Below are 25,141 nucleotides of genomic sequence, written 5' to 3'. Positions count from 1 at the left end.
ACTCATACAGTCTTCGAAATTTTCGGCCGAAAATGGGCTTATTCCATTTAGGCCAAAAATGGGTTAAAGATGCCGAAATTAATGATCGTGGGCGCAGGGCAGGTTTCAAAAATCTGGCCGGCAGCCCGCCTCCCAGTGATGTAGCTAATAGCTGTGACTAAGTGAGCCCTTCACTTCCCTGTCAGGCGGGTATCTCCGCTGACAGGGCTCACTTAGTCACAGCTATTAGCTGCTGCTCGCCCGCCAGCCCGGTGTCTTAGTTCATTCATACACATAGTCATAGTAGTGACATCACCGGGAGGCGGGCCGCTAGCCAGAGGCGGGATTTTTGAAAAGGACACAGGAGGAGCGGAGAGTTCGCCTGCCTGTGTCATGGAGGTGCCCACAAGTAAGGAGATTGCCATCATTGGGGTGGGGGGTGCTGAGGCGAGGTTACCAATGGTATTTGTATTATGCAGCATGAGGGTGTTAAATGTATTGCCACTGCTGGTCACTGATGCATTAGTGACCGACCAGTGGCAGTTAATTAACCCCTTTGTGCTGCATTAGTGCAACCAGTATCAGTGTCAATGCAACCAGTGTTAATTAACACTGACACTGGTTGCACTAATGCAGCACAAAGGGGTTAATTAACTGCCACTGGTCGGTCACTAATGCATCAGTGACCTGTGGCAATACATTAACCCCCTCATGCTGCATAATACAAATACCATTGGTAATTTAAATTAACCACTTGCCAACCTGTCACAGTACATATACTGCGACAGGGTGGCAGCTACAGGTGTACGTCACTGCCTGTTTCTGGCATATGCCCCTGTTCTATCTATTCTAAAATCATTTGGGGGGGGAAAAGTCATTTTTGTTTCGGTTTTCGGCCAAGGGCATCCTGCATTTTCGGTTTCAGCCCAGAATTTTCATTTCGGTGCATCCCTATACACATCCTATAATTGAGTGTCCAAAGCGCCTTGGTCATCTCTGAAGCAAGCAAGAGAGAGTGGCTACATTCGGAAATGCAATGAGAACAAATGTAGCCACTCTCCAATGGGAAGCCAGATTACAGCAGCAAAAAAAGGAATTTGGAGGAGGATGAGTAATAAAAGGTGCTTTACCCTCTTCACGCCACGCCTCGCCTCCCGGCTCTAAGAGGTTTAAGATGCTGGGAGGCAGGGCATGGCTTAAGATCATGTGACCGCCGATCACGTGATCCAAAAACTCAATCGGGAGCTTTTAGTTAGACATCAGTCACTGTGCTGTGGGAGCAAGCATGGCGCATGCTCTCGGCACAGCGCTATTGATGGCAATTCACCCAAATATGTAGCCTGTCGGTACTAAAGACCAGGCGCCGGGAGGCTGCATACTTGCGTGTGTCCAGTGCCAAGGGGTTAATTTTAAGTAAGCGTTGTTAACTAGAATTGTTGTAAACCAGAGTTTAGTGTTCTAGGCTTTGGGTCACTAAATAAGTGATTGAATAAACTTGATTCATTAATTGAACTGCTGAATTTATTATCTTTTTTTCCCCTCTAGTTTTTCTCAATCTTCTCTTTTGCAACATGTGGGGGTTACAAGGGACAAACAAGCTTTTCTGTGACCTGTGCAGCTAAGAATCTTACGGACAACAAAACATTGGTGGCTGATTTTGGGTACCCATTTCAGTAAGTATAACTACCCAGTCTGTGTTTTCTTAGGTTATTGCCATCTTCTATTTTCTAGAGTTGCCTAAAGGACAACTTTCCTGAGAGAAATGTGGCTGCCATTGACCATCTTCTGAAAATGTAGAATTCCTGACTGTCATTGGTTTCAGTGCTTTCAGTTGCTGACCTGTATCAAGTATGCAGCAAATAGTTAGTTAGGACTCCTTGATCTGCATACATTTTGGGTCAGTGACTCAAAGCATTGAAATCTGGGGATTGGAATGACATGACTTCCCCCCTGTTTCTTTTATAACAGGCCTCCGGTAAGGCCCCTTTTACACTGATGGACTGATCGGGTCCGCTCGTCAGTTTTCCATCCATTGTTCTCTGTGGAACGACAGTTCCGCTGACACCCGCCAACATCCGATGAGGACCTGTCCTGTTCCCTATCCGTCTGGCGCATTGAATGGAAACTTACGGGGCGGTCTGTTTCCAGCTGACCGCCCATAAGGGTAAAGCAGGCTGGTTCTGCTCTGCATCAGCAGGGGGGGGGGGTCAGTGGAGAGATCCCCTGCTGAGCAGGTGCATCCGCTAGAGGACCCCACCAGTGAGAAAGGGACCTAACCCCTTTCACTGTTTTTGCATTGTGTGGTGTGGTACGTTTTTTTTTTTTTTTTTTTTTTTTTTTTTTTTTTTTTTCTTCTTCACACGTTTAAAACAAAAAAAATATCTGTTTAGGCCTGAAGGTTGGTTAAATCCTCCAAACTTTATTTTCTGAGAGCAGACAACCTAGAAAATGGTGGTATTGACAAAAATGTTTGTCACGCGATATTTGCGAAAGGGTTTATCAAGTGCAAATTTTCAGTAAACGATGCACTAGAAGTAATTGTTGGGCACACAAATGCATTACCTATTTTTGGAAAATTAAAAAGATGAAGTAACGAGATACCCAATGTGTCGAGTGGAGCTTTAAAAATGTGCCTGTCCAAAAGATGACAAACTTTTTAGTACCCTATATTTTAGGCAGTGCTTTAAAAGTCCTTGCAGGTCATCAATTAAAAGTTAAAGGGTAACTCCACTTCCATGCACTAAGATACATGTAGATTTTTGGTATCTCCTGCAACAAAAATGTAATTTGGGAGAGAGATACAAAGGGAAATCACATCTAAAAGGGATGCAGACCTTGCTCATTTCTCTTACGTCCTCTGACAGTCGCCGCCCACTCATACAGTCTTCACCAATGGGTATTGACCTCTTATCCACAGGAGCAAGCTAGGCATAAGACTTGTTAAAACAAAGCAATTTACATAGACACACCTTCAGGGGGCTGTCCCTTTGGTCCAATACCCCCCTGCTATCAGCCTTCCCAACTCAGTTTGTCTTCTGCCTAGTTAGGAGTAAGATAGGCTATCCCTGTGCTGGGGGCTACATGTCTCAGCCTTTCTTCTGTTTTATTATTTTTATTTGCTGCAAAAGTGTTTTTCTTTGCACTACTAGCTTTTTATTTGTCTGCGCTTAGTCGGATCTTCGGAAGACTACAGCGTTGCGGAGCTGGGAATCGGACTGGTCGTCCTGGTACTCCAGGACAGAGGATCTTATGGAATCCCAGCCCGCCATCGTGCGTTTAGTGGGCTATGAGTGCGCCCTGGCCTAGCAAACGACCTGTCCTCAGGGGCACCAGCCTGCGAGGTGGCTACCTCGCCGTAATGCCTCAACATGCGGTGATCCTATTTTGGCTGCTGCCCCCCCCCGCCGTCTGGGGTGGGGGGTTCCCGCGATATTGTGGCGCCCACGCCATATGGAGCGGTAACTAACTTGTGTGGGGCCTCTGTTTGGGGATGACAGTCTGCTGATGTCTGTGCTCTCCCCTCATGTCTGTGTCCGGGGCTCCCATTCCTCCCGGTCCCTGCGGGGGTCTCTTGGCGCATGTATCGCCGTGGGGGTCCCTCTCCCTGTCCACTTGTCAGTGTGTTTGGGGAAACAGACATGGCGGTGCGAAAAACCACGGGTCCGCCATTTTGGGTGTGGGCAGCTGCTCTGGCCTCACTGTGGGCACTTTCTGCAGCTTTCTATGTAGTGTTTTTTGGCGCCTTCGGGTGTTCTTCTTTGCACATGTTCGGCAGCCATTTTCCCAGAGCCTCCCATTCATATACGTTGGCAACCATTTTCCCTTAGGCAGCTTCCTGTTCAGTCTCTTGCGGATGACATCACTTCCTTTTCTGTATGCAGAAATCGTTTCCGGCAGCGTGGTAACACTTCTGGGGGTTCTTTTTGCTGGTTTTTGGGGAATTTTTTTTTTTTTTTTTTTTTTTTTTTTAGTGCTTTTCCCATCTCAGTGGGGTTCCTTGGTGTAATCCTTATTGCAGTGCATTGCGGTGGGTCGCTGCGATCGCGTCTTAACCGCTTGCCGATTGCGCACAGTATATTTACTGCGGCAGTCAGCCTCAGCTAGGCAGAGTGACGTAGATCTACGTCGCTAGCCTGTGACCGGCTTGTGAGCCAATAGCGGGCGAGCGCGCGCCCGCCCCGTTCACTGAGGAGTCCGCGCGTGTGACCGGCGGAACCGATGTCTGCCGGTCACACTATGATCGTCGGTAGAGAGGGAGAAAGTCAGGCGGCTTATGTAAACAAGCCGCCTGTCATTCTCCCCTGTGTAAAAATGGAGATCAGACGGTTCTACTATGTAGAACCGTTGATCTCTGTTTTTACAATAGTACACATGTTCCATCACAGTTAGAAACACGCCCCTAGGACACACTTAACCCCTCCCTCTCCAATACAGTTAACCCCTTCACTGCCAGTGTCATTTTTACAGTAACAGTGCATATGTATAGCACTGATTACTGTAGTAATGTCACTGGTAACCCCAAAAGTGTCAAATGTCAGTCAAGGGTCCGATCTGTCCACCGCAATGTCGCAGTCCCGCAAAAAAAAATCGCAGATTGCCGCCATTACTCGTTAAAAAAAAAACCACCAAAAATGACACATCTTTCCCTTTGTTAGTAAATGCGATAACTTTTGCGCAAACCAATCAAAATACGCTTTTTTTTTTACCAAACAAATTGGCCGAAAATTTTAAATTTAGATTTTTACTTTTTTTTGGGGGGGGGGGGGGGAAATTTCATATAAAAAAAAAAAAAGTTAAAAATATTGTTGTTTTTGCAAAATTTACACTTTTTTTTTTTTTTTTTTTTTTTTTTTGTTTATCGCGCATGATCAAAAAATCGCACAGGTGATCAAATACCACCAAAGGAAAGCTCTGTTTGTGGGGGAAAAAAAGGACGTGAAATTAGTTTAGGTACAGCGTCGCACGACCGCGTAATTGTCCGTTAAAGTCACGCAGTAAAAAAATCGCAAAAAAACCCCCTGGTCAGGAAGGGGGTAAAATCTTCCGGGGCTTAAGTGGTTAAAGGGCCAGCGACAGTGATTTTTCTCATGGAGTCCCAGGACTGCAAATTTCCCCCAGCCTTGGTGAGTGATCCAGTTACTCCTGAATCTTCACCTTCCCTTGCTGCTGCACTTGCAACTTTAGCGTCCAAGGTGGATTTGTTGATGTCGGAGCAGGATTCTAGGAAACGAGCTAGGGCTTCATTGTCCTCAGATTCTGAGTCTGATATGGTTGCCCTGGACAGTTTACCCCCTGAGGGGTCTCAGTCCTTGCATTCTGATATGGAGGTGGAGGGGGAGGAGGCGGATGATCCTTCTGAAGCGGCTAAAGAACGCGCTGCTGTCTCTGCGCTTATTGCTTCTGTTAAAGAGACCCTACGTTTAGAGGATGAGCCCAACCCACCGGGTAAGCAGTCTTCCTTTGGAACTCGCAGAACCCCGAAAAGCGGCACAGGTGTTTCCTTGTCCCGCTGAGTTTTTACGAAACGGTGAATGAACAATGGCGTAATTTAAAGCACCCTTTTGTGGTATCAAAATGGTTACAGTTCTGTTACCCTTTCGTGCCTCCTACGGATTTGCGATGGACCGTGTCCCCTAAAGTGGATCACACGGTGTCCAGGTTAAACAAGGCCACTCTCATGCCCTCGGGAGGATTCTCTGGTGTTCCGGGACCCTACGGATAGGCGGGTGGAATCTTACACGCACCTCCAGCTACTGTGGCTATGGTGGAGCAGATGCGTCTGGCGGTTTTGTACCTGTATGACACGGCCTTGGATGAGGCTTCTCTAAGAGCACGGCTGTCTGGCGTCACGGTGCTGCTCCGTCGTTTAATGTGGCTGAAGAGCTGGTCGGCTGACCAGTCTTCCAGGAAGACCGTGTCTGACATCCCTTATGCGGGGAATCGTCTTTTTGGGGAATCCCTGGACGAGTTGGTTAAGGGGGTCACTGGGGGTAAGAGCACTCTGCTGTCCCAGAATCCCAAGGGTAAGTCTTTCCACGGTAAGCGGGGGCCTTTAAATCGACTCAGGGGTACTTTCATGCCTTTAAGGCACAGGACAAGGGAAAACCCTTTAAAGGCCAGGGTGCTCAGAGGAAGCCCTGGGCAGGCAAACAAAAATCCATCCACGCCGGCCCGGCGGGTCCTTCCGCCTCTACCCGAAGGGACGCCCTCACCCGTTACAGGGGTGGGGGGACGTCTGCGCGGTTTCCGAGAACCTTGGCTGCTCCGGGTTCCGGACAGGTGGGTTCATGAATCATTCGATCGCGATACAAGATCAAATTCCTTTTGCGGTCAGATTCTTTCCCTCAAATCTTCATTTGACCCCAGATCGGTTGCACAATCTTCATCGGGTGGTTCAGGATCTCCTCGCCCAAGGGGTGGTCGTCCCGATGCCTCATCTGTACAGGTTTCGGGGGTTTCACTCGAATCTGTTCACTGTGCCCAGGAAGGAGGGCAAGGTACGTCCAATTCTGGACCTGAAAGCTCTGAACCGCTTCGTGCGGGTTCAGAAGTTCCGCATTGAATCCCTCCGTTCGGTGGTGGCCTCCTTAAGTCCGGGAGATTTCCTGGCTTCCATCGACCTCAAGGATGCGTATTTACACATCGCCATATTCGAGGGTCATCAGAGGTACCTCCGATTCGCTATCGCGGAGGAACACTATCAGTTTGTGGCGTTGCCTTTCGGTCTCACTTCGGCTCCAAGGGTGTTTACCAAAGTGCTGGCTCCTGTTCTGGCCCTGTTACGGGCACAGGGGATTGCGATCTTGGGATATCTGGACGATCTCCTGTTAAGATCGAGCGCCAGCCCGAGTCTGTTACGCGATCTGTTGAGTACCGTTCAGACGCTCCAGGAGTTCGGGTGGACCATCAACGTTCAGAAGTCGACCTTGTCCCCTTCTGTTCGTCTCCCTTACCTGGGAATGGTCCTGGACTCTGCCCAAGCAAAGGTTTTTTTGCCTGAGGACAAGCTCCGGACTCTGCAGGACGAGGTCAGGTCTCTCCGGGACAAGGATTCCTCGTCACGCCAGGCCTGCATGCGGTCCCTGGGGTTGATGGTGTCAGCCTTCGAGGCAATTCCATTTGCACAGTTCCACACGCGATCTCTTCAAGCGGAGATCATGGTCAGATGGGACAGGCATCCTCAGTCCTTGGAAAGGAGGATATCTGAGTCACCATGTCAGGGAGAGTCTTCTCTGGTGGCTCCAGTCCCCGGCTCTGACGGAGGGCAAATCCTTCCGCCCGTTGTTGTGGACAGTGATCACCACGGATGCCAGCCTGTCGGGCTGGGGTGGCGTTCTGGGCATTCTGTCTGCCCAGGGCACTTGGTCAGAGGAGGAATCCTCCCCGACCGATCAACATATTGGAACTGCGAGCGATCAGACTGTGCTTGCTCCGTTGGTCGGATCAACTTCGGGGTCGCCCTGTACGGGTGCAGACAGACAACGCCACTGCGGTGGCTTACATCAATCACCAAGTGGGCACCAGGAGTGCCCGGGAGGTGACCAACATTCTGTCTTGGGCCGAGATGCACGTCCCGGCAAGTTCGGCAGTTCACATTCCAGGTGTGGAAAACTGGCAGGCTGACTATCTGAGCCGCCAGACCCTGGACCAGGGAGACTGGTCCCTACACCCGGAGGTGTTTCAGATGCTGTGTGCGAGATGGGGAACCCCAGATGTGGATCTGTTCGCATCTCGGCTAAACAAGGTAGGAAGGTTCGTGGCAAGAACGCGCGATCCTCCGGCAGACGCCTCGGATGCGCTGGTGGTGCCTTGGCATCAGTATCTCCTGATTTATGCCTTTCCCCCGAGTCAGTTGTTGTCCAGGTTCCTTCGCAGGTTGGTCTCGGAACCGAAGTTGGTGATTCTGGTGGCCCCGGACTGGCCGCGCCGGTCTTGGTACGCGGAAATCATACAACTGGTCGTCGAGCCTCCATGGCGGCTCCCGTTACGAGACGATCTGCTGTCTCAGGGGCCGATCTTCCATCCTGCTTTACAGTCGCTGGCTTTAATGGCGTGGCTGTTGAAAGCCAGGTCCTGAGACGGGGGTCTCTCATCGGAGGTCATTCCTACCCTGCTCAAGGCTAGGAAGGCCTCGTCTGGTAAGATCTATTACCGTACCTGGAAGGCTTATTTTGCTTGGTGTGAATCCAGGGGCATCCCTCCTTTTCGGTGACGAGGGTGTTGGCCTTCCTGCAAACTGGTGTGGACCAGCGCCTTGCGTTGACCACGATTTAAGGGCCAGTTATCTGCACTGGCTGTCCTTTTCCAGCGTCCCTTGGCGTCTAACTCTTTGATACGCACCTTTATTCAAGGTGTGAGTCATTTGGCTCCTCCTCTGAGGGTGCCTTTACCTCCTTGGGACTTGAACTTGGTTCTGTCCGTTTTGCAACGTCCTCCCTTTGAAAACATCAGGGAAATGTCTTTGCCTCTGCTGTCACAAAAGGTTGCCTTTCTGGTGGCGATCACTTCTGCCCGCAGAGTGTCGGAGTTGGCGGCTTTGTCTTGCCGCTCCCCTTACCTGGTGGTTCATAGGGATAAGGTGGTCTTGCGACCTAACCAATCTTTCCTTCCTAAGGTGGTTTCTGATTTTCACCTTAATGAGGATATTGTTTTGCCTTCGCTGTGTGCAAATCCTAAGCATCCTAAGGAGTTTGCCTTGCATTCCTTGGATGTTGTCTGGGCGATCAGGGTTTACCTAAATAAATAAAAAACATTTTTAGCCACCATTTTTGCAGATCAGGGTTTACCTGTCTTCCACTGAATCCTTTAGGAAGACGGATTCTCTTTTTGGCCTTCCTGAGGGACCTCGGAAGGGTACGGCTGCATCTGCGGCAACCATTTGCAGATGGATCAGACAATTGTGCAGGCCTATTCGATTAAGGAACGGGTACCGCCCTTCCCTGTCAAAGGGCACTCTACCAGGGCGGTGAGCGCGTCATGGGCCTTCCGGCATCAGGCTTCGGTGGTCCAGGTGTGCAAGGCTGCGACTTGGTCGTCTTTGCACACCTTCTCAAAATTTTATAAACTTGATGTTCTGGCATCGGCAGATGCCTCCTTTGGCCGCAAAGTTCTGTGTGCGGCAGTACCTTGAGAGGGCCCTGGCTTTGCCAGTCCCTGTCTGGGGTTGTTTTTCCCTTTATTTGCTTTCCTGGGTTGTTGCTCCAGTTGAGCTTTTTGTTACCCAGAGGGTTTACCTTTCTGTTCAGATAAGGTTCGTTCCTTTCTCTGACCTGGGTGCTGCGTTGCCTTTGTGACGGTTGCGCTTCCCACCCCTCATGTCTACACTGCTTTGGGACATCCCATTGGTGAAGACTGTATGAGTGGGCGGCGACTGTCAGAGGACGTAAGAGAAAATGGAATTTTTGTAAAATCGTACTGTAAAAATCCCGGGCGCCAGGTCGCATTTGCGACTAGAATTAGCGACCTGGCGCCTGGGGTGCCCTGCAGGATGTGTCCTGTCCCTTTTGCGCCCCCCCACCTCCTCTTCGAGTTCACGGACTTCCGCGGCGTCCAAAAATTTAGTCCCGGCTTTTCGGCCTTCTTCTGTGAGATGAGAAGCTAGGGGAACTGGCGCCCTCTTGTGGTGGCCGGGAGTAATGCATGTTCTCAATGCCAAAGAGGAGAAGAGAGGGAATTTTTTTAAGGCTTCATCTCTCTGTCCAGTTACCTTTGCTTAAAGGTAAGTGGACAGGGAGTGTGGTTATTTATTATTTTATTTTTTTAAATGTAAAAAAAATAAATAATTTTTTCTTTTTTTTTTTTTTTAATTGAAAAAAAAAAAAAACATTTTTTTTTTAATAATTCTTATTAAAAAAAAAAAAAAAATATATATATATATATATATATATATATATATATATATATATATATATATATATATATATATATATATATATATATATATATATATATATATATATATATATATATATATATATATATATATATAATTTATTTATTTTTTTTCCTCATCGCCGTGCCACAGCCGAAGGCCCCTTTCACACGGGCTGTCTGATCAGGTCCGCCTGTCAGTTTTTCAGGCAGACCTGATCGGACCGTTCAGTCTCCTCTATGGAGCAGTAATCTGCCGCCATCTGACCCTGCCCGCCAAAAACAGACGGATGGTGGTTCTATTTTCTATCCATCCCGTGGATCGGATCAGATGGCATCGGATGGAAAGAGACAGACAGTCTGTTTCCATCCAATTGCACTATAGAGGAGAGTGGGGTTCTAGTCCTATTTATGTGTAAATTTAGTATCCGTTTTATTAAATAAAGCTTGGTTGTTAGTTTAAAAAAAAAAAACAAAAAAAAAAACTGGCTCCTAACTTTTTTAGCTGGCTCCTAGATTTCAGGCAAATTTGTCAAGCCCTGCTGTAAAATTCCTTTCCGAGTCCTCTGACAGTCGCCGCCCCCGCCCCTCTTTTTGGAGTTTTATGGACTCTTAACTGCTTGCTACCAAACTGAATTGGGAAGGCTGATAGTAGGGGGGGTATTGGACCAAAGGGACAGCCCCCTACAGGTGTGTCTATGTAAATTGCTTTGTTTTAACAAAGTCTTTTGCCTAGCTTGCTCCTGTGGATAAGAGGTCAATACCCATTGGTGAAGACTGTGAGTGCGCGGCGACTGTCAAAGGACTCGGAGAAGGGAATTTTACGGTAAGATTTTACAAAAATTCAGTTTTCCTCATTAAAGCCCTGCAGGTGCAGCAACTGATAAATTATTATAAAACCACTGCCATACAGATTCACCAAGCACATGGGACACAAACGGCTATTCCTTCAGAATAACAAAAAGTAGGAATCTGCAACAATGTTTAAATCCTTGGAATGTACATAGATTACCCAGAGGGGAATGTGGTGTGTTTTTGTTAAGAAAAAAAAAGTTGCTCTTTAACTGTAAATACTGGTTCAAAAAAATTATTGCTCTAACTGCGGGCGTGCACATCCATGAGTAACACGTACTGCAAATTATGTTTCCTCACATCCCCGATGGATGTGGTTACATTTGTGGAAGAAGTGTGGGCTCAATTTTTTTTTTTTTTTTTTTCATCCTCTTCCAGGGCAGCACCAGAGATAGGTTTCCTGTTTCAGGTGGGAGGAGCCTTAGTTCACCATTATAAAAATGCCAGTCATACCTTCGGCCTCCGTTTTTGATTGTTTCCTCCGGGCCCACGGGAACTGCATCTGTTTTGTAATTTTCTTCATTCTCTGCAAGTTGCAGGAGGCCCCCGGACCAGCCTCCCATCCAGCTCAGCGAGTCTTGGGCAGTGCGGGCCAGAGGCAGCACATTGGGGCAAGCAGGCCCCGCCTGAGGTTTCACCCTACTGAGAGGTATGCAACTATCGACCCCCCCCCCCCCCCCCCCCCAGCTGTCAGGATGCAGACCATACCTGGTATTCCCCCACCCTCTGCACAAGGCAGCCTTGCGCCCACTCCATTCCAGGCTAACTGAGTCGGAGGCACGGTGACAGGGTCTCCGGCTTCCTGGAGCTAGATGGAGGCGGGACCGGAACGTCGCGTCACTTCTGGTGATGCACTTCCAGTCTGCAGCCATATTGGAGGAGGCGGAAGTAGACGATGAAGCAGTATGCTTTAATGGCGGCGGCGTGGGTTTTAAACTGCAAACTCGCAAAACGAACAAGATAATGTGGTAATTCTTTCACAAGAACAAAGCTTGATCAGGTGGCTGACCATAGAATACCAGGATGGGTCAATACAGGTATGTCCACCAACCTGTATGGAGGACAGCTGGGGGTGGGGCTGGAGCTGGGCAGGAAGCAGCTAAAGGCCCCTATGTTGTGGTTCCCTTTCTGAGACTGACCATGTCAGATGCCTCCGCGCCCTGCAGATCTTTCTAGTCAGGACAGCTCAAAGGTAAGCCAGAGCACTTTGGAGTTCCCTCCTGTCTTTACCTCACCAACAAACTGCGTTTTTCATTGATGTGTATGGCAACTGCCTGCCTCACTGGGTCCTTTGTGCTTACTTTCAGACAAAGACCCCAGAAGTGAAAAAGGCAAAGACCAGTAGCAAGGCATGCGCGTCTTGCAGTCACAAGTTTCCTCCAGATTGGAAAAAAAAACCCTATGTCAGAAATGCATCAATAAAATTGTGGCCAAAGAATCACAGGGGTTCCTCAATGATATGCTTAATTCTTTTTAAAAGTAGATTAAAAGCACAATGTGCCCCCTTCATACAGCCATAGAAAAACCTGAGGCTCTTGCAAGCTCCAGTCAGGCCAGCACGCCATCTACCAGCACATCACCCATCCCCTCATGCAGCAGGGATGAGGTGGAGCAAGGATCTAATGCAGATAGCTCAGAATCAGAATATGAAGGGGGCCTTTGCTCAGACTCTGATAATGAGGACCCAGCATCAGAGGGTAAACTTTTTCTCTCTGAAGACACGGATAATTTACTGAGAGCCATTGCAGATACACTGAGCATCAAAGAGCAAAAGATTGCAGAGCTTTCTCTACATAGATGTACAAAGGGTTACAACCAAAAAAACCTAGAACATTTCCGGTACTCTGTAATCCTGTGGATAAAAAGATAGCACTTCTAAGAAGAGCCTGGGAAGCCGCAGCTGCAAATCTAAATCCAGCCATAGCTTCAACCTGCATGGCCAGGACCCTATTGGTCTGGCTGACACAGTTGCAAGAACTGCTAGAGGGGGACACCCCAAAAGAGGAACTGGTAAAAACCATTTCCACGCTAACCAGAGTGGCAGCTTTCCTGGCTGACGCATCAGCAGAATCCGTAAGGGTATCCGCCAGAACCACTGGCCTAATTCAGCTAGGAGAGGCCTGTGGCTGAAGTCATGGGAAGGAGACAGCGCTTCCAAAAATCCTCTATCCCCTTTTTGTCTCACCTGCCTTCTATTGAAGATAATGGAGTGCAGATCACACGCTGCTAGCCTTTTCCCTGTCCACAGCACTCCAATAGCTTTATTCCCTGTCTGCAGTTTTGGGTGTCAAAGAAAGCCACACCCAATCGCTTTCCTCAGAGCAGACGGTTGGCTTGTGGAGTGTACACACACTCCCGCCTGCTGTAAGGTTAACCCTTTTACTGCTTTCTAATTACCCACAGAATTGTGGCCCCCTCCTCCCACAACACATACAAACCTAAACCTGCTCATTGGTGAAATAAAAACCATGGTTGTGCTACACTTTGGAAGTAAGAGCATTCTAGGACCACTATTCACAATTAAAGCCAAGTACACGCACTAGTCGTGTTTTTTTTTTTTTTTTTTTTTTCTCTCTCTTACGTTTATTGACTGACACAGTCGCTTCTTTATCCATGACCAAACAGGGTCTTATAGCCCCACCTACAGGACTAGGACAATGGGCTTAAAAAAAAAAAAACTCTGCACCTTCCATGGGCAGTCCTCTCTAGGAATAAAACCCCCTCTTTGCTATAGGCCTAGTGTCTTTAGGAGTATGGACGTGTTTTCTGCTGGGACTTGTGGTCCCACAGCTTTTCTCTTTCGTTCATTGACAGACACCGCTCCTGATTTTCTTGACTATTGGGTTACAATCAAGTGCCGGACTGGGTGATGGGCTAGATAATCTAGATCCAGTGATCACCGTCACCCCAGTCTGGCCAGCTCGCAGACGTCAAATCCATGCTAGGTCAGCTGCGACATTGTCCCACCGGATGGGGTCTGGCCTGCGAGTTAAACTCTTTGTGAGGTCGCATACGACCAGGTTTCGGCCTGTGTTGCAGCGTTCCTCCTTGCAGACAGCCCCCCCATTTCGATGGTGAGGAGGTTCTGTCTGTGCCCGCCTGGTTCCTGGTATGGCGAGGTAGCGGTCTCCCCCTGGAGGGTTTTGGGGTGGACGCAGGCCCCTCAGGACGGTCGGACTTCCAGGTAGCCCCCCTCCCCGGAGTCTGATGGTCCTGTGGGTAATCTGTCCCCCCTCCTCTACTGGGGTTGTATGGTGGTCTGGCTACCTGCTGGGGTTGGGACAGTGTGTTGTACTGGCGATGGGAGCAGGTGGGGGGGCGCTCCTGCCATGGCCTCCCCCTTCTGATCTGTGTCTTGCCCGAGCCTTGTGAAGCCGCTGTATAGGTTGGCGGCCACGTTTGTGTAGCCGCGGCCATTTTTCATTTGTCGGCCATTGAAATCTATAGCTGCCATTACTGTGGAGCCTTTCTAGGCAGCGTTTTTTAGCTGTGGCAGCCCCTCCTTATCCCCTGGTGCTGACTTCTGGGCCTCTTTCCTTCCTGGACGCCGCACGTGGAGTGCTTTGATCCAGGTGGGATGGTGAGTCTGGTGGGGTCCTCTCCCTCTCTCTGCTGCAGGATCGTAGGGTGCTCTATTGCTGGCGACCGGGTGGTGTTACCAGCGCAGTGGGGGGGTGTCACTTGGCGGTGTCTTTTTGAACTTTAGTGGGAGATGCGAAGGGGTTTCTGTTTTCTACCCATTTTTGACAGATTTGTTGCAAAAGGTGGGAATGCCCAAAATGTCCCTTTTTGGGTCCCTAAGAGATTCGCAATGAGGTTTCCCTTTGAAGAGTCTCTCCTTAAGAAGTGGACTGTTCCACCGGTGGCGTTTTAATGATCCGGCTGACAGAAAGGCGTAGACTGGCCCGCAGTATGTTCACTGTGGCTGGCTCGGCACTCAGACCGGTCTTCACCATTGCCCTGGTGTCAAACTCTGACCGAGTGGGCTAAGCTTTAATGGCGTGACCTGGAGGGTGAGCAGCTTCCCCCCTGCCTTTTGCTGAGCTGGTGGACCAGTTTGTCCAGGGGCTGCAGTCTATCTGTGATGCCTTTTTTTTGGATGCGGCTCCCCTACTTTTTAGACTGTCTGTCTGTCTCCGCAGTGGTCATTAGGCGTGTTTTGTAGCTCAAATTTTGGTCTGCGGACCAGACCTCCTTAAAAAAAAAAAAAAAAAAAAAGCGCCTTAACTGATCTTCCATTTCAAGGGGATCGCCTGTTTGGAGCTACCCTGGGTGACGACCTTCGGAGTCTTGCAGGGGGGGCGGGGGGAGAGCACCTTTCTTCTGAAGGCTAGTAAGGGTAAGGCACCTCATGGCAGACGTAGCCCCTCCTTGGCTCACATGAAGGTTTTTTTTTTTTTTTTTTTTTTTTTCGTCCATCAGGGTTGGCTGACAAGGGTTCAAAGCCATTCAAGAACTCTTCAGGATGATCCAACTCTTCAGCTGAGCCAAAAAAACGAAAGGGTCTCTGGTCTGGTGGCTTCATTATCTGACTCTTCGCCAGGGCAAATCTTTTCTCCCCCTGTATTGGACAGTGGTTACTGAAAGGTTAATGGTGTATGTGTGTGTATAAGCTTCCATACTGCTTTAGTAGCTGGCTTTGACGGCTTGGCTGTTGAAAGCCAGGTGCTGAAGGATAGAGAGTTGTCTGGGTTGGTGATTCCTACACTACTGAAAGCTAGGAAGTCTACTTCTAGGAAGATCTGCCATCGTATGTGGAAAGTGTACATTTTGTGGTGTGAGTTGCTTGGTGTTTACCCTCACTCTTTTTTTCTGGGGCTCGGGTCTTGACTTTCCTTCAACTGGGGGTTGAGCAGAAGTTGGCCTTGAGTACCATTTAAGGGCCAGGTGTCGGCCTTGGCGGTCTTCTTTCAGTGACCCTATGCACCCCCTGGTGCGTACTTTTATTCAGGGGGGTTCGACATTTGACTCCACCAGTGCGGTCCCCACTACAGCCTTTGGGTTCTCAACTTGATGCTTTTAGCTCTACAGCAGCCTTACTTTGAAAATATTCAGGAGATTCCCTTGCTTACGCTTTCCCAGAAGGTGGCCTTTTTGGTGGCTATCACCTCTGCGCACAGGGTGTCGGAATTGGCGGGGTTGTCTTGTCATTTCCCTTTTATTTGGTGGTCCACAAAGATAAGATGATTCTTTGCCCCTGTCCGTCGTTCCTTCCAAAGGTTGTCTCTGATTTCCATCTGAATGAGGACATTGTGGTGTTTTTTCCCTGTGTCCCAAGCCAAAACATCCCAAGGATATTGCGTTGCATTCCCTGGATGTGGTTAGGGCTATTCGAGTGTACCTGGCAGCTACGTCTTTTAGGCTCGGTTCACATTTATGCGATGCGGGAAGGCTGCGAATTCGCAGCCTGTTCCCGCATCGCACACGCACCCCCGGCAGTTCACACTGCCATATGCGATACGCTGGGGGTGTCAATGTAATCTTGACACCCCCAGTTTGATCGCATATGGCAGTGCGATCGTGCAGTTCGCACAGGAGCGGATCGCACAAGTGTGAACCTCTGTGCGATCCGATCCTGATGCGGCTGCAAAAATGCCTCCTGTGCTCCGTGTTTGCTCCGGGTGCAATGCGAATTTAGCCATACAAACTGTATGGCTAAACTCGCACCGCACAGCTGATCGCATGTAATGTCGGAGCAGTGCGCTCCGACATTACATGTGAACCCGGCACTCGCAGAAGTGTGAACCGGTGCTTAGGAAGTCGGACTCCCCTATTTGTGCTTATGGATGGGCCTCAAAGGTCTATACGCTTCATCTGCGACTATATTTCTAGATGAATCCGACAGACAGTGACTCAGGCCTATTCAATTAAGGGTCAGGTTCCTCCTTTCCCTGTGAAGGCGCACTTTACGCAGGCGCTCAGTGCTTCTTGGACCTTCCATCAGGCGTCAGTGACGCAAGTGTGCAAGGAGTGGCTACACAAAATTTTATAAAGTGGATGTGTTGGCATCTGCGGATGCCTCTTTTGGCCACAGGGTTTTGCAGGCTGCTGTTTAGGGGGCTTGTTCCCTTTTTTGGGGGTTTAATGGTTTTTCAGGTGGGTTCCAGTTGTTTTTGGTGGAGCTCTTGTTACTTGGTTGGCTACGGTTTAGCTTTGGGGATTTCTTTTTTGCTGTTCCCACCCCTAATGTTTGACACTGTTTTCGGACGTCCCAATGGTCAAGATCAGGAGCTGTGTCGGCCAGTGAACCAAAGAGAAAATGGGATTTTTGACTTGCAATGAAACCCATTTCTCTGATGTTCATTGACGGACACAGCACCCACCCCTCTATGGATTGTTATACTTCTGACACTGCTTGTAACAAAACTGAGTTACCTGCCCATAGGCGTAGTCGAGCGTTTTTTTTTTTTTTTTTTTTTTTTTTATGAAGGAGAGTGCCAGAATAGGCCCAGTATGGAAGTGGTTATGTAATCACACAATTTTGTTTTTAAACATGTGCAAAACACCACCTGACAGTGAAAGGTTTGAAGCATGTGCCCAGCTAATTTTGTGTGTGGGAGTTTTTTATTTTTCATTAGAGATTTAGCTTCGCCTCCTGTCTTGAGACTCAGGCCCCGTTCACACTGGGGCGATCCGACTTCCCCAGGCGACCACACAGGTCGCGGCGCGCTGCTCGCACCGCGACCTCGGAGCGGCCGGCACGGACTTCATAACATTGAAGTCTATGCAGGTCGCTCCGGGTCGCCCCAAAGAAGCTCTGGACCCTTTTCTAAGTCGGAGCGACTTGTGTCGCTCCTATTAGAACGGGTCCACAGCTTCTGTATGGCAGGCGACCAGGTCGCCTGACAGGTAGCCCCAGTGTGAACGGGGGCTCTCAACAGCAACAAAGCGCTAGAAATATTTTTTTATATATATATATATATATATATATATAACAGGGAAAGGCCGTTTTTTATTTCTTCTGTAGCTGTTGCATATTTTCCCTCACTTTTTGTCTAGTAAAACCTTTTTGTCATATTGATGGAACACAAATGTAAATCTCTAAAATGGAGCCCCACTCAAGCAAAAATTTGAAAAACATTTTAGGCTTTGTATACACTATATAAACCCTAAGGCCCCTTTCACATGATCGGACCGATCAGGTTTGCCTGTCTGGATTTCATGCGGACCTGATCTGGCCACCCATTCTCTATGGAAAAGCAGATGTCAGCGGAGACATGTCCTTTGACAATTCACAAAAAGAAATTTGGCGCCCACCAATTGGTTATAGTGAAAGGTACAGTGCCTGACTGATCCTGAGCTGCTGTAGGATAACCCCTTGGGAAGGGGGCAACAGAAAAAATCTGCATAAGTTGAGAAGAAGCGCTGACAGGAGCAGGCTAACAATTGCTGGTGTCCACTAACCGTCCCTAGCCAGGGAGCATTAAAAGACTCACATAAAAATAGCCAAGTTTATTGTAAAACCAAAAAATGGCAATTAAACAGAACAAGCCAGATGAAAAAGCAAGTCACACTACTGCAACGTGCAGGGGGTGTAGAGTATCTTTAAAAAGAAGCTTCAATCGGTCCTCCACGATGTAATCTGCACTAGGGCCATGAAGTGTGAAGCAGGCAGAGGAGGGCTCTCTCCGATGAAAGAGGAGGGGGGGGGGGGTTTGGAATGCCGCTTGGTGGGGGAGAAGCAACCCAGCCGGGTGACCGGGATAGATGTCAATTGTTGCGTGCCTCGACCCTCGGTCACAGTCTACCTGCTGCGGCGCTGGGTGATGAGGTCCTTCACCGCCAAGGCACAGGAGGGCGAAACATGTTGCTAGAACGACAGGACCGACCTCAGACGCTTGCCTCCGCCTCCCTCCCCTGGCACCCGGAGTCAAGGCGCGGTGAAGGACGTCATCACCCAGCGCCGCAGCAGGTAGACTGTGACCGGAGTGTCCCACGGCCGAGGCACGCAACAATTGACATCTATCCCGGTCACCCGGCTGGGTTGCTTCTTCCCCACCAAGCGGCATTCCAACTTTATCAAGACTCTAAAAAAGTTCCGCTAATTGTAAGTACTATCCATTCTATTAAATTCTATTAAAGCGATATTCTAAGATGCCTAATTTTTAAAAATAAAATAAATTGATGTTCACTAATAAAAAAAAAAAAAAAAAAAAAAAGCTCTATGCATTGAGTTAGTTTGATAACTGTGCAAAACGTTTTAGGAATATAAAAATAAGTAGGGAGCGTGTGTTTTTAATTTATAAGCATATTATGGATAACTCCTAAATTATCCATAATACTTACATGTTTCTCCATATTGCATCTATTTACCTACTAACATGAGATCGGGGGGGATTTTACGAAGCTTTTTACTGGCAGAGTTATCTTCGGCAGTTTTCTATCTGCAAAAACTGCCGTATTCCCTCCCAGATGCAGACCTGCACCTGTTTCCATTCACTCTCAAATGAAACTGGCATGGCATTTGCACAGACTTGAAACGGTTCTATCTGCATTGTTAATGTGGTGCACGACACTTCTGTCTGTTATAATGGTGCAGAAAGCTTGGGTAATTCCCCTGAATGTTTTTATTTATGTAGAATAATCCTTCCATTTTTTTTTCTGTGATTTGTTTTTAGGCTCAATACTGTTATATTCAAAGGATTTGATAAGATCTGTGAGCAACCATGGCAACCGTTCCACCTCACCGGGGATTTTTCTTCTCCAGCACAGTTTTATGTTGCCATTGCTGTATTGGCTTTCCTTTACTCTATGGGTGCCCTTGTATTGTATCTTGGGTACAGGCAACTTTATCAAGACTCTAAAAAAGTGCCGCTAATTGTAAGTACTTTCTATTCGGCTGTTTACACCATTATGGTTTTTTTTCTTTGTGTTTTTTTTTTTTTTTTCAACAGAAAACGTTTAAGGGTTTGCCCAAAAACAATACAGCTCACGGTAGTACAGAGACAAGTTAAAAAAAAACTGATGCAAATGGTTTAATGGAATCTTGTAGAGCATATCGCTTACAGTCAGATTTATTCCATCCAATACAACATGCCCAAACAAAAAGGTCACTGGTTAGGACAGTAGTCTGCAATGGTTACTAATAAAGATACTTAGACTTGAGAGCCAGTGTTGATTATGAGCAAATATGACACTGTTACCATATAGTTTAGGGATAGGGCAGGAATAGGGGGTGTCAAAAGGGAGAAAGGGACAGTAGGGAGAAGGGCAATAAGTGGGAGAGAAACAGGCAAAGTAAGGGAGTGAGAAGAGAAGGGGGAGGGGAGGCAGACAAGGAAAAATAAGGTTTCAAACTCCATCTAAAGCATTCTGGCATTTATCCAGGTGGACCACACCATGTCAGATTTTCTGGGACGATTCCTACTTTCATAGGTAATTTTTTAGAGGGGGGGGGGGGGGCTGACCCAACACAACAGCTCAGCGAGGGAGCTTGCTGAACTAACCTTGCATGGTTAGTACAGCGGTACCAACAAGAGCTGACCGTTTTTTAGTGTGTTCCAGGCTTTAGAGGGAGGACAAGGGTTTCCCCATCACCCAGGAGTCAAGAAGGCAGTTAATTGGATCAAACTCCAAGACAATAGGCCCAGGGAATTGCACGCGTGCAGTTCATTTTTACTGCAGTTTTATATACAACATACAGTGCTGCTCAAAATGAAATTTATAAAAAATTTATTAGAGTGCATGAAATACAAATATATAAGAAATTCATAGGGTTGCACTGAAACTGTTTTTTTACGTGTGTGTGTATACTGATACTTGTACTCAAGTACTCTCCGATTCCTGTCTGAATCGCATGTGGTTTTCTGCACCACTTCTGTATGAATCCAAGCTGAAGCTCACTAGCCTGGGTTCACACAGGAGCGGTGTGGGAAATCTCATATGATTCAGACAGGAATCGCACTGCATTAATGTTCAAAATCGCATGCGATTCTGCAGCAGTGTGATTTTTTTTTTTTTTTTTTAACTCATTTGTTTTGTATGGGCTCAAATCACACTGCAAAGATATCTGAGCATTTGCACAACTTCCAAGTGTTTCGTTATCTTAATCATACTGTACAGGACACAGGCAACTTTCATACACTGTGGGTTATAGGCTTGTACCTTCAGGTGATTGAACACTGGCAAGTTGGGGCACCTCCTCGGTAACCCCACCCCATTCTGTGTGCCCTCAATTTTTCGATGGTGTATGTAGGTTATAGACCTATTCCCCCTTCGTGGAGAAACCAGCTTCACTACTGCAGAGGTAGTGCGTCTGCATTGGTGCAACCTTGGTAAAACTTTGGGAGCCATACCCGGATCCCATGATGTGTGGATGGCCTGTAATGTTGCTTAGCGCACTGAATCCTACGTGGGGCACTTGCCTTGGCACTTGATGCAGTCCATTAGCCACTGGGTGCTATACAGATCTGTGGTCCATCACTATAGCACTTAGTCCCGAAAGACCCCTTCAGGGGTCTGTCCACTGTGATGGGCTAAGCCTGGTTTTTATATACAGTCCAGCATCTTGGACAGGTAAGACAGGGTCACTCTGTGTTTCTGGCTGTTGCTGTGGAAAACAGGGCTGTGTGTCAGTGTATACACTTTTCAAACCTGTGCTGAAATTCAAACACTTAGGCCCCTTTCACACAGTTCATCAGTTCAGTCACGTCAAAATGTATTCGTTTTTCATCCGTGTGTGTTTTTTTTTTTTTTTTTTGCATCCACTACCAATGCAAAAAACGGACCAGTCCGTTTACATCTTTTTTTTTTTTTTGTCTTTTCTATTCATTGCAAGATGGTCTGGGTTACAGTTCACACTTGCCTATCTCCCACACTTGGTGAGTACCCAACAGGGTAGTGTAGCTATGACCGAGACCAGGTATATGGGAGCCAGCTCTAACCAGCGTGTTAACATCCACTCAACATTCCACCTCAGCGTGATGATGCATCTCTTGCACCGAAGCAAGAGCCGGTTTCAGCATTCAGTTCTAGCTGTTTCAGACACGCATCCAAGCTTTTTAAAGTGATTATAAAGTCTAATTTTAAAAAAAACAAAATCATGTTATACTTAACACCTCTGTGCAGTTTGTTTTGCACAAAGTGGCCTGAATCCTCCTCTTCTCGGGTCCCTCGTTGCTGCTCCTAGCCCTTCCCTCCTGTCGTGACCACACAGCAAGCAGCTTGCTATAAGGACACCCGAGCCGAGCTGTAGCTCCCTGTGTTCGTTCGGCCCTGCCCCCCTCTCCTAATTGGCTAACTGACTTTGACAGCTGCGGGAGCCAATAGTGCCGTGGCTGTGTCACAGCCAATCAGGAAGGAGAGTCCCAGACGGCTGAGTGGACAGAGAGGGACCTCAGGTTAAGTATGAGGGGGGCTGGTACACACTTTTGTGTGTGTGTTTGTTTTTTTTTTTATCCTAATGCAAAGAATGTATTAAGATTAAAAAAAAAAAAACTTCTGCCTTCAAAAATCCTTTAAAAAATGCAGAATTCTTGCACTTATGTTACATTTTCTCTATTCATGAATAAATAGCATGTGCAGTCTACGAGGATTGGGGTCACTCCTAAAGAGTTTCATTCCCCCCCCCCAAACATTTTTGAAATCTACCCAGTGAGTGAGGTATTCCAGTGGTTGACCCTGCCATCTGTCATTGAACAAATCGTGCTGTTCGTATTAAAAAAGAAAATTTGAGACACTCTTAAAAGCTCATTAACCTGGCTGGCCTAGTCCTGCAACCAGCTCTTGATGCTGTTTTCTATTTGTCAAACTGCAGTTAACTGGACTAGGAAAATGAATAACCAACATCCACACTTTTTCAGGATTGTACTGTTCCAGAGCAACTGCCTTCGGCTCTTTTCTGTGTAGATTCCTTGGAACATAAACCAAATAAAACAGATACTGCTCAAATGCCGTAATCTGTTATCTCAGCTGACTTGCCACCATGTTTTTAGGTGCTGGTTGGGTTAAATACCGGATCGTCAAGACTAGTGCACCCATCCACACACTGCCTCCGCATGTAGTGAGCTAGATCTTATCCCGTTAAGCTTTTTTTTTTTTTTTTTTTTTATTAATCTAAAACCAAAAAAAAAAAAATTAAATCAAAAATTCAAATACCCAGACATGGTATATCATGTATGCCCTATACAGTCGACACCCCCCCCCCCCCCCCCAAAAAAAAGAAAAATTCACAGGGGCTACATTCCTAGAGCATGTGCAAATTGTGGGGGGAAGAGTGTGGTCCAATGTGGTCAAACAAATGCCTATTTTTATAGCTTAACCTCCTCCATACCTGGCTATTTCTGGCACTCCGCTCCTACATGTAAAAATCATAATTTTTTTTGCTAGAAAATTACTCAGACCATAGGTAATGGCAGTCATTGAAACTTTTTATGTCCCACAGTATTTGCGCATAAGTTTTTCAAGCGCAATTTTTATTTTTTTTACTTTCCCATTTTAATCTTCTTTTTTTTTTTTTTTTTTTTTAGGCTATCTCAGTAGTATTGACAACTGCCAGGCTGGGCGTGACGTCATTATGTTGCGCCCGGGCCTCTGAGAGTCAGACTGCCGGGGACAATCTGGTCCTCGGCAGACTTTATGGTGTACTTCCGCCGTTGGCGGATTCCTTCTCCGACTTGCCGTTCGCACAGGTGAGCCGGTAGAAGCACCGGAGGGCGGCGGGCCTACTGCCGCCTGTAAGAATGATCTAGCGGCTGAACAGCCACTATGATTTAATATGGTCCAGGGGATCACCGCCGGAAAAAATATCTGAATTATGCCTGCTGCTGTAGCCATCATTCAGATATCCCCACTTAAAGTCCTGGATGTCCTATGACGTCCAGCGGTAAAGTAGTTAAGCCCTAAATATGCCCCCAAATATGCTCCCAAAACACTTTAATTTAATTTCAGACTCCGTTTTAACCACTTTTTGACTGGAAGGTTTTACCCCCTTGCAGACCAGGCCATTTTTTTTGCAATGGCACTGCGTTACTTTTGACTGACAATTGTGCGGTCCTGCAGGCCTCAGCTCCGTGCTAGGTCGGCCGCGACATAGCCCCATAGGATGAGAGCTGGCCTACGAGTTAAACGTCTTGCGAGGGCTCATATGACCTGGTCCCGGCATGAGTCGCAGCGCGCCTCCTGGAATGCAGCTCCCCCATTCCGATGCGGTGGTCTGCCTTAAGCGGTGCCCACCTGGTTCCATGGTATGCTTAATGCCCCCCTTTCCCTAATGATCTTTTGGGGTGGACGTGGGCCCCTCCCTGAGACAGTCGGACCCCCTGGGTTCCCCTCCTTCCCAGTGTCTCCACCCCCCCCCAATCTACCCACACCTAACGCCCCCCAGGGGGGTGACCTACCCTTCCAGGTTAGTTTCGGCGATACAGAGTGGGGGGGGGGGGGTTTAGGGGGCGTTGTCCTGGGGGGTGGGCTCTTGCCAGGACCCCCCTTTACTGCCAAAATGTCCCCTGTGGGAGCTGCCTTGGCGCCCCCATTTTAGTTTGTTTTGTTTAAAAACAGACTTGGTGCCGGTTCACATTTCTGCGATGAAGGAACGCTGCGAATATATAGCCTGTTTCCGCATCGCATCCGCACCCCTGGCAATTCACACTGCCATATGCGATACGCCGGGGGTGTCAGTTACAAGTTAAGGACACCCCCAGATCATATCGCAGTGCGATCTGGAAGTTCGCACAGAATCGGATCGCACTAGTGTGAACCACCATGCGATCAGATTCTGCTGTGGACCAAAAAAAGGGTCCCCGTGGGAGTTGGGTGCGATTGCGGTGCAAATTCAGCCATACAAACTGGCTGAATTTGCACTACACAGAGATCACATGTCATTTTAGGAGCAGTGCGCTCTGAATTGCATGCGATCTCTGTGATCGCACAAATGTGAACCAGCACTTACTGGCCAAAACACCAGGTGAAAATAAGTGAAATAAAGCCCAAAAAAGGAAACTAAAGCAGTAATCACATCTAAGAAGGGGTAGACTGCAATCTAAAATGTTTGGTTTTCATACCACTTCAAGCCCGCCCTTTCAGTATGCTAATTTTAAAGATCCAAAGGACCTCTTGTTTAAAGCTGAAAAATAGTCTCCCTTCTCAGGAGCTCTTGGCTCCCTTTTTTAAAGTACAGCATGTCCATGCTCAAACCAGACTTTAACTTTAAAATCTAAGTTCAGACCTTCCTTGCAGCACAAGGCTTGGACCACAAAGGCCACTAAGCCCCCCCAAGTGCTCTTAACAATTAAGGGATGCCCTCACCTCAAAGAGTTTACCTCAAACCGTTTGCCTTTCTCTGTCACAGATGTTCTGGACCTGTAGGTTCCATCGATAGTTTCAAGGCTATGCCTTCAAGTCGACCAAAAACTGTCTAAGGTCAGTCAGATTTGTAAAAAGCCCAGAGTGGAGTAGTGTCAGTGCCACCACAAGACGAGTTCAAGAGATTCTACTCCAACCT

General features: G+C 47.7%; 1 protein-coding gene across 1 annotated transcript in view; it reads left to right on the top strand.

The window, feature by feature from the left end:
* The window catches only part of SYPL1 (synaptophysin like 1), a 52,380-nt gene that overhangs the window by 10,208 nt on the left and 17,031 nt on the right, over window positions 1–25,141 (top strand). The window contains exons 2-3 of the mRNA XM_082257140.1: window positions 1,525–1,652; window positions 19,320–19,521. Coding sequence (XP_082113266.1) covers window positions 1,525–1,652; window positions 19,320–19,521 — 330 coding nt within the window. The remainder of the gene's footprint in view (window positions 1–1,524; window positions 1,653–19,319; window positions 19,522–25,141) is intronic.

The sequence above is a fragment of the Pelophylax lessonae genome (assembly GCF_965119305.1).
Source record: "Pelophylax lessonae genome assembly, chromosome: 4".
In the NCBI taxonomy this organism is placed as follows: domain Eukaryota; kingdom Metazoa; phylum Chordata; class Amphibia; order Anura; family Ranidae; genus Pelophylax; species Pelophylax lessonae.
Note: the sequence above shows the minus strand (reverse complement) of the source record. Positions and strands in the feature narration are given on the sequence as shown.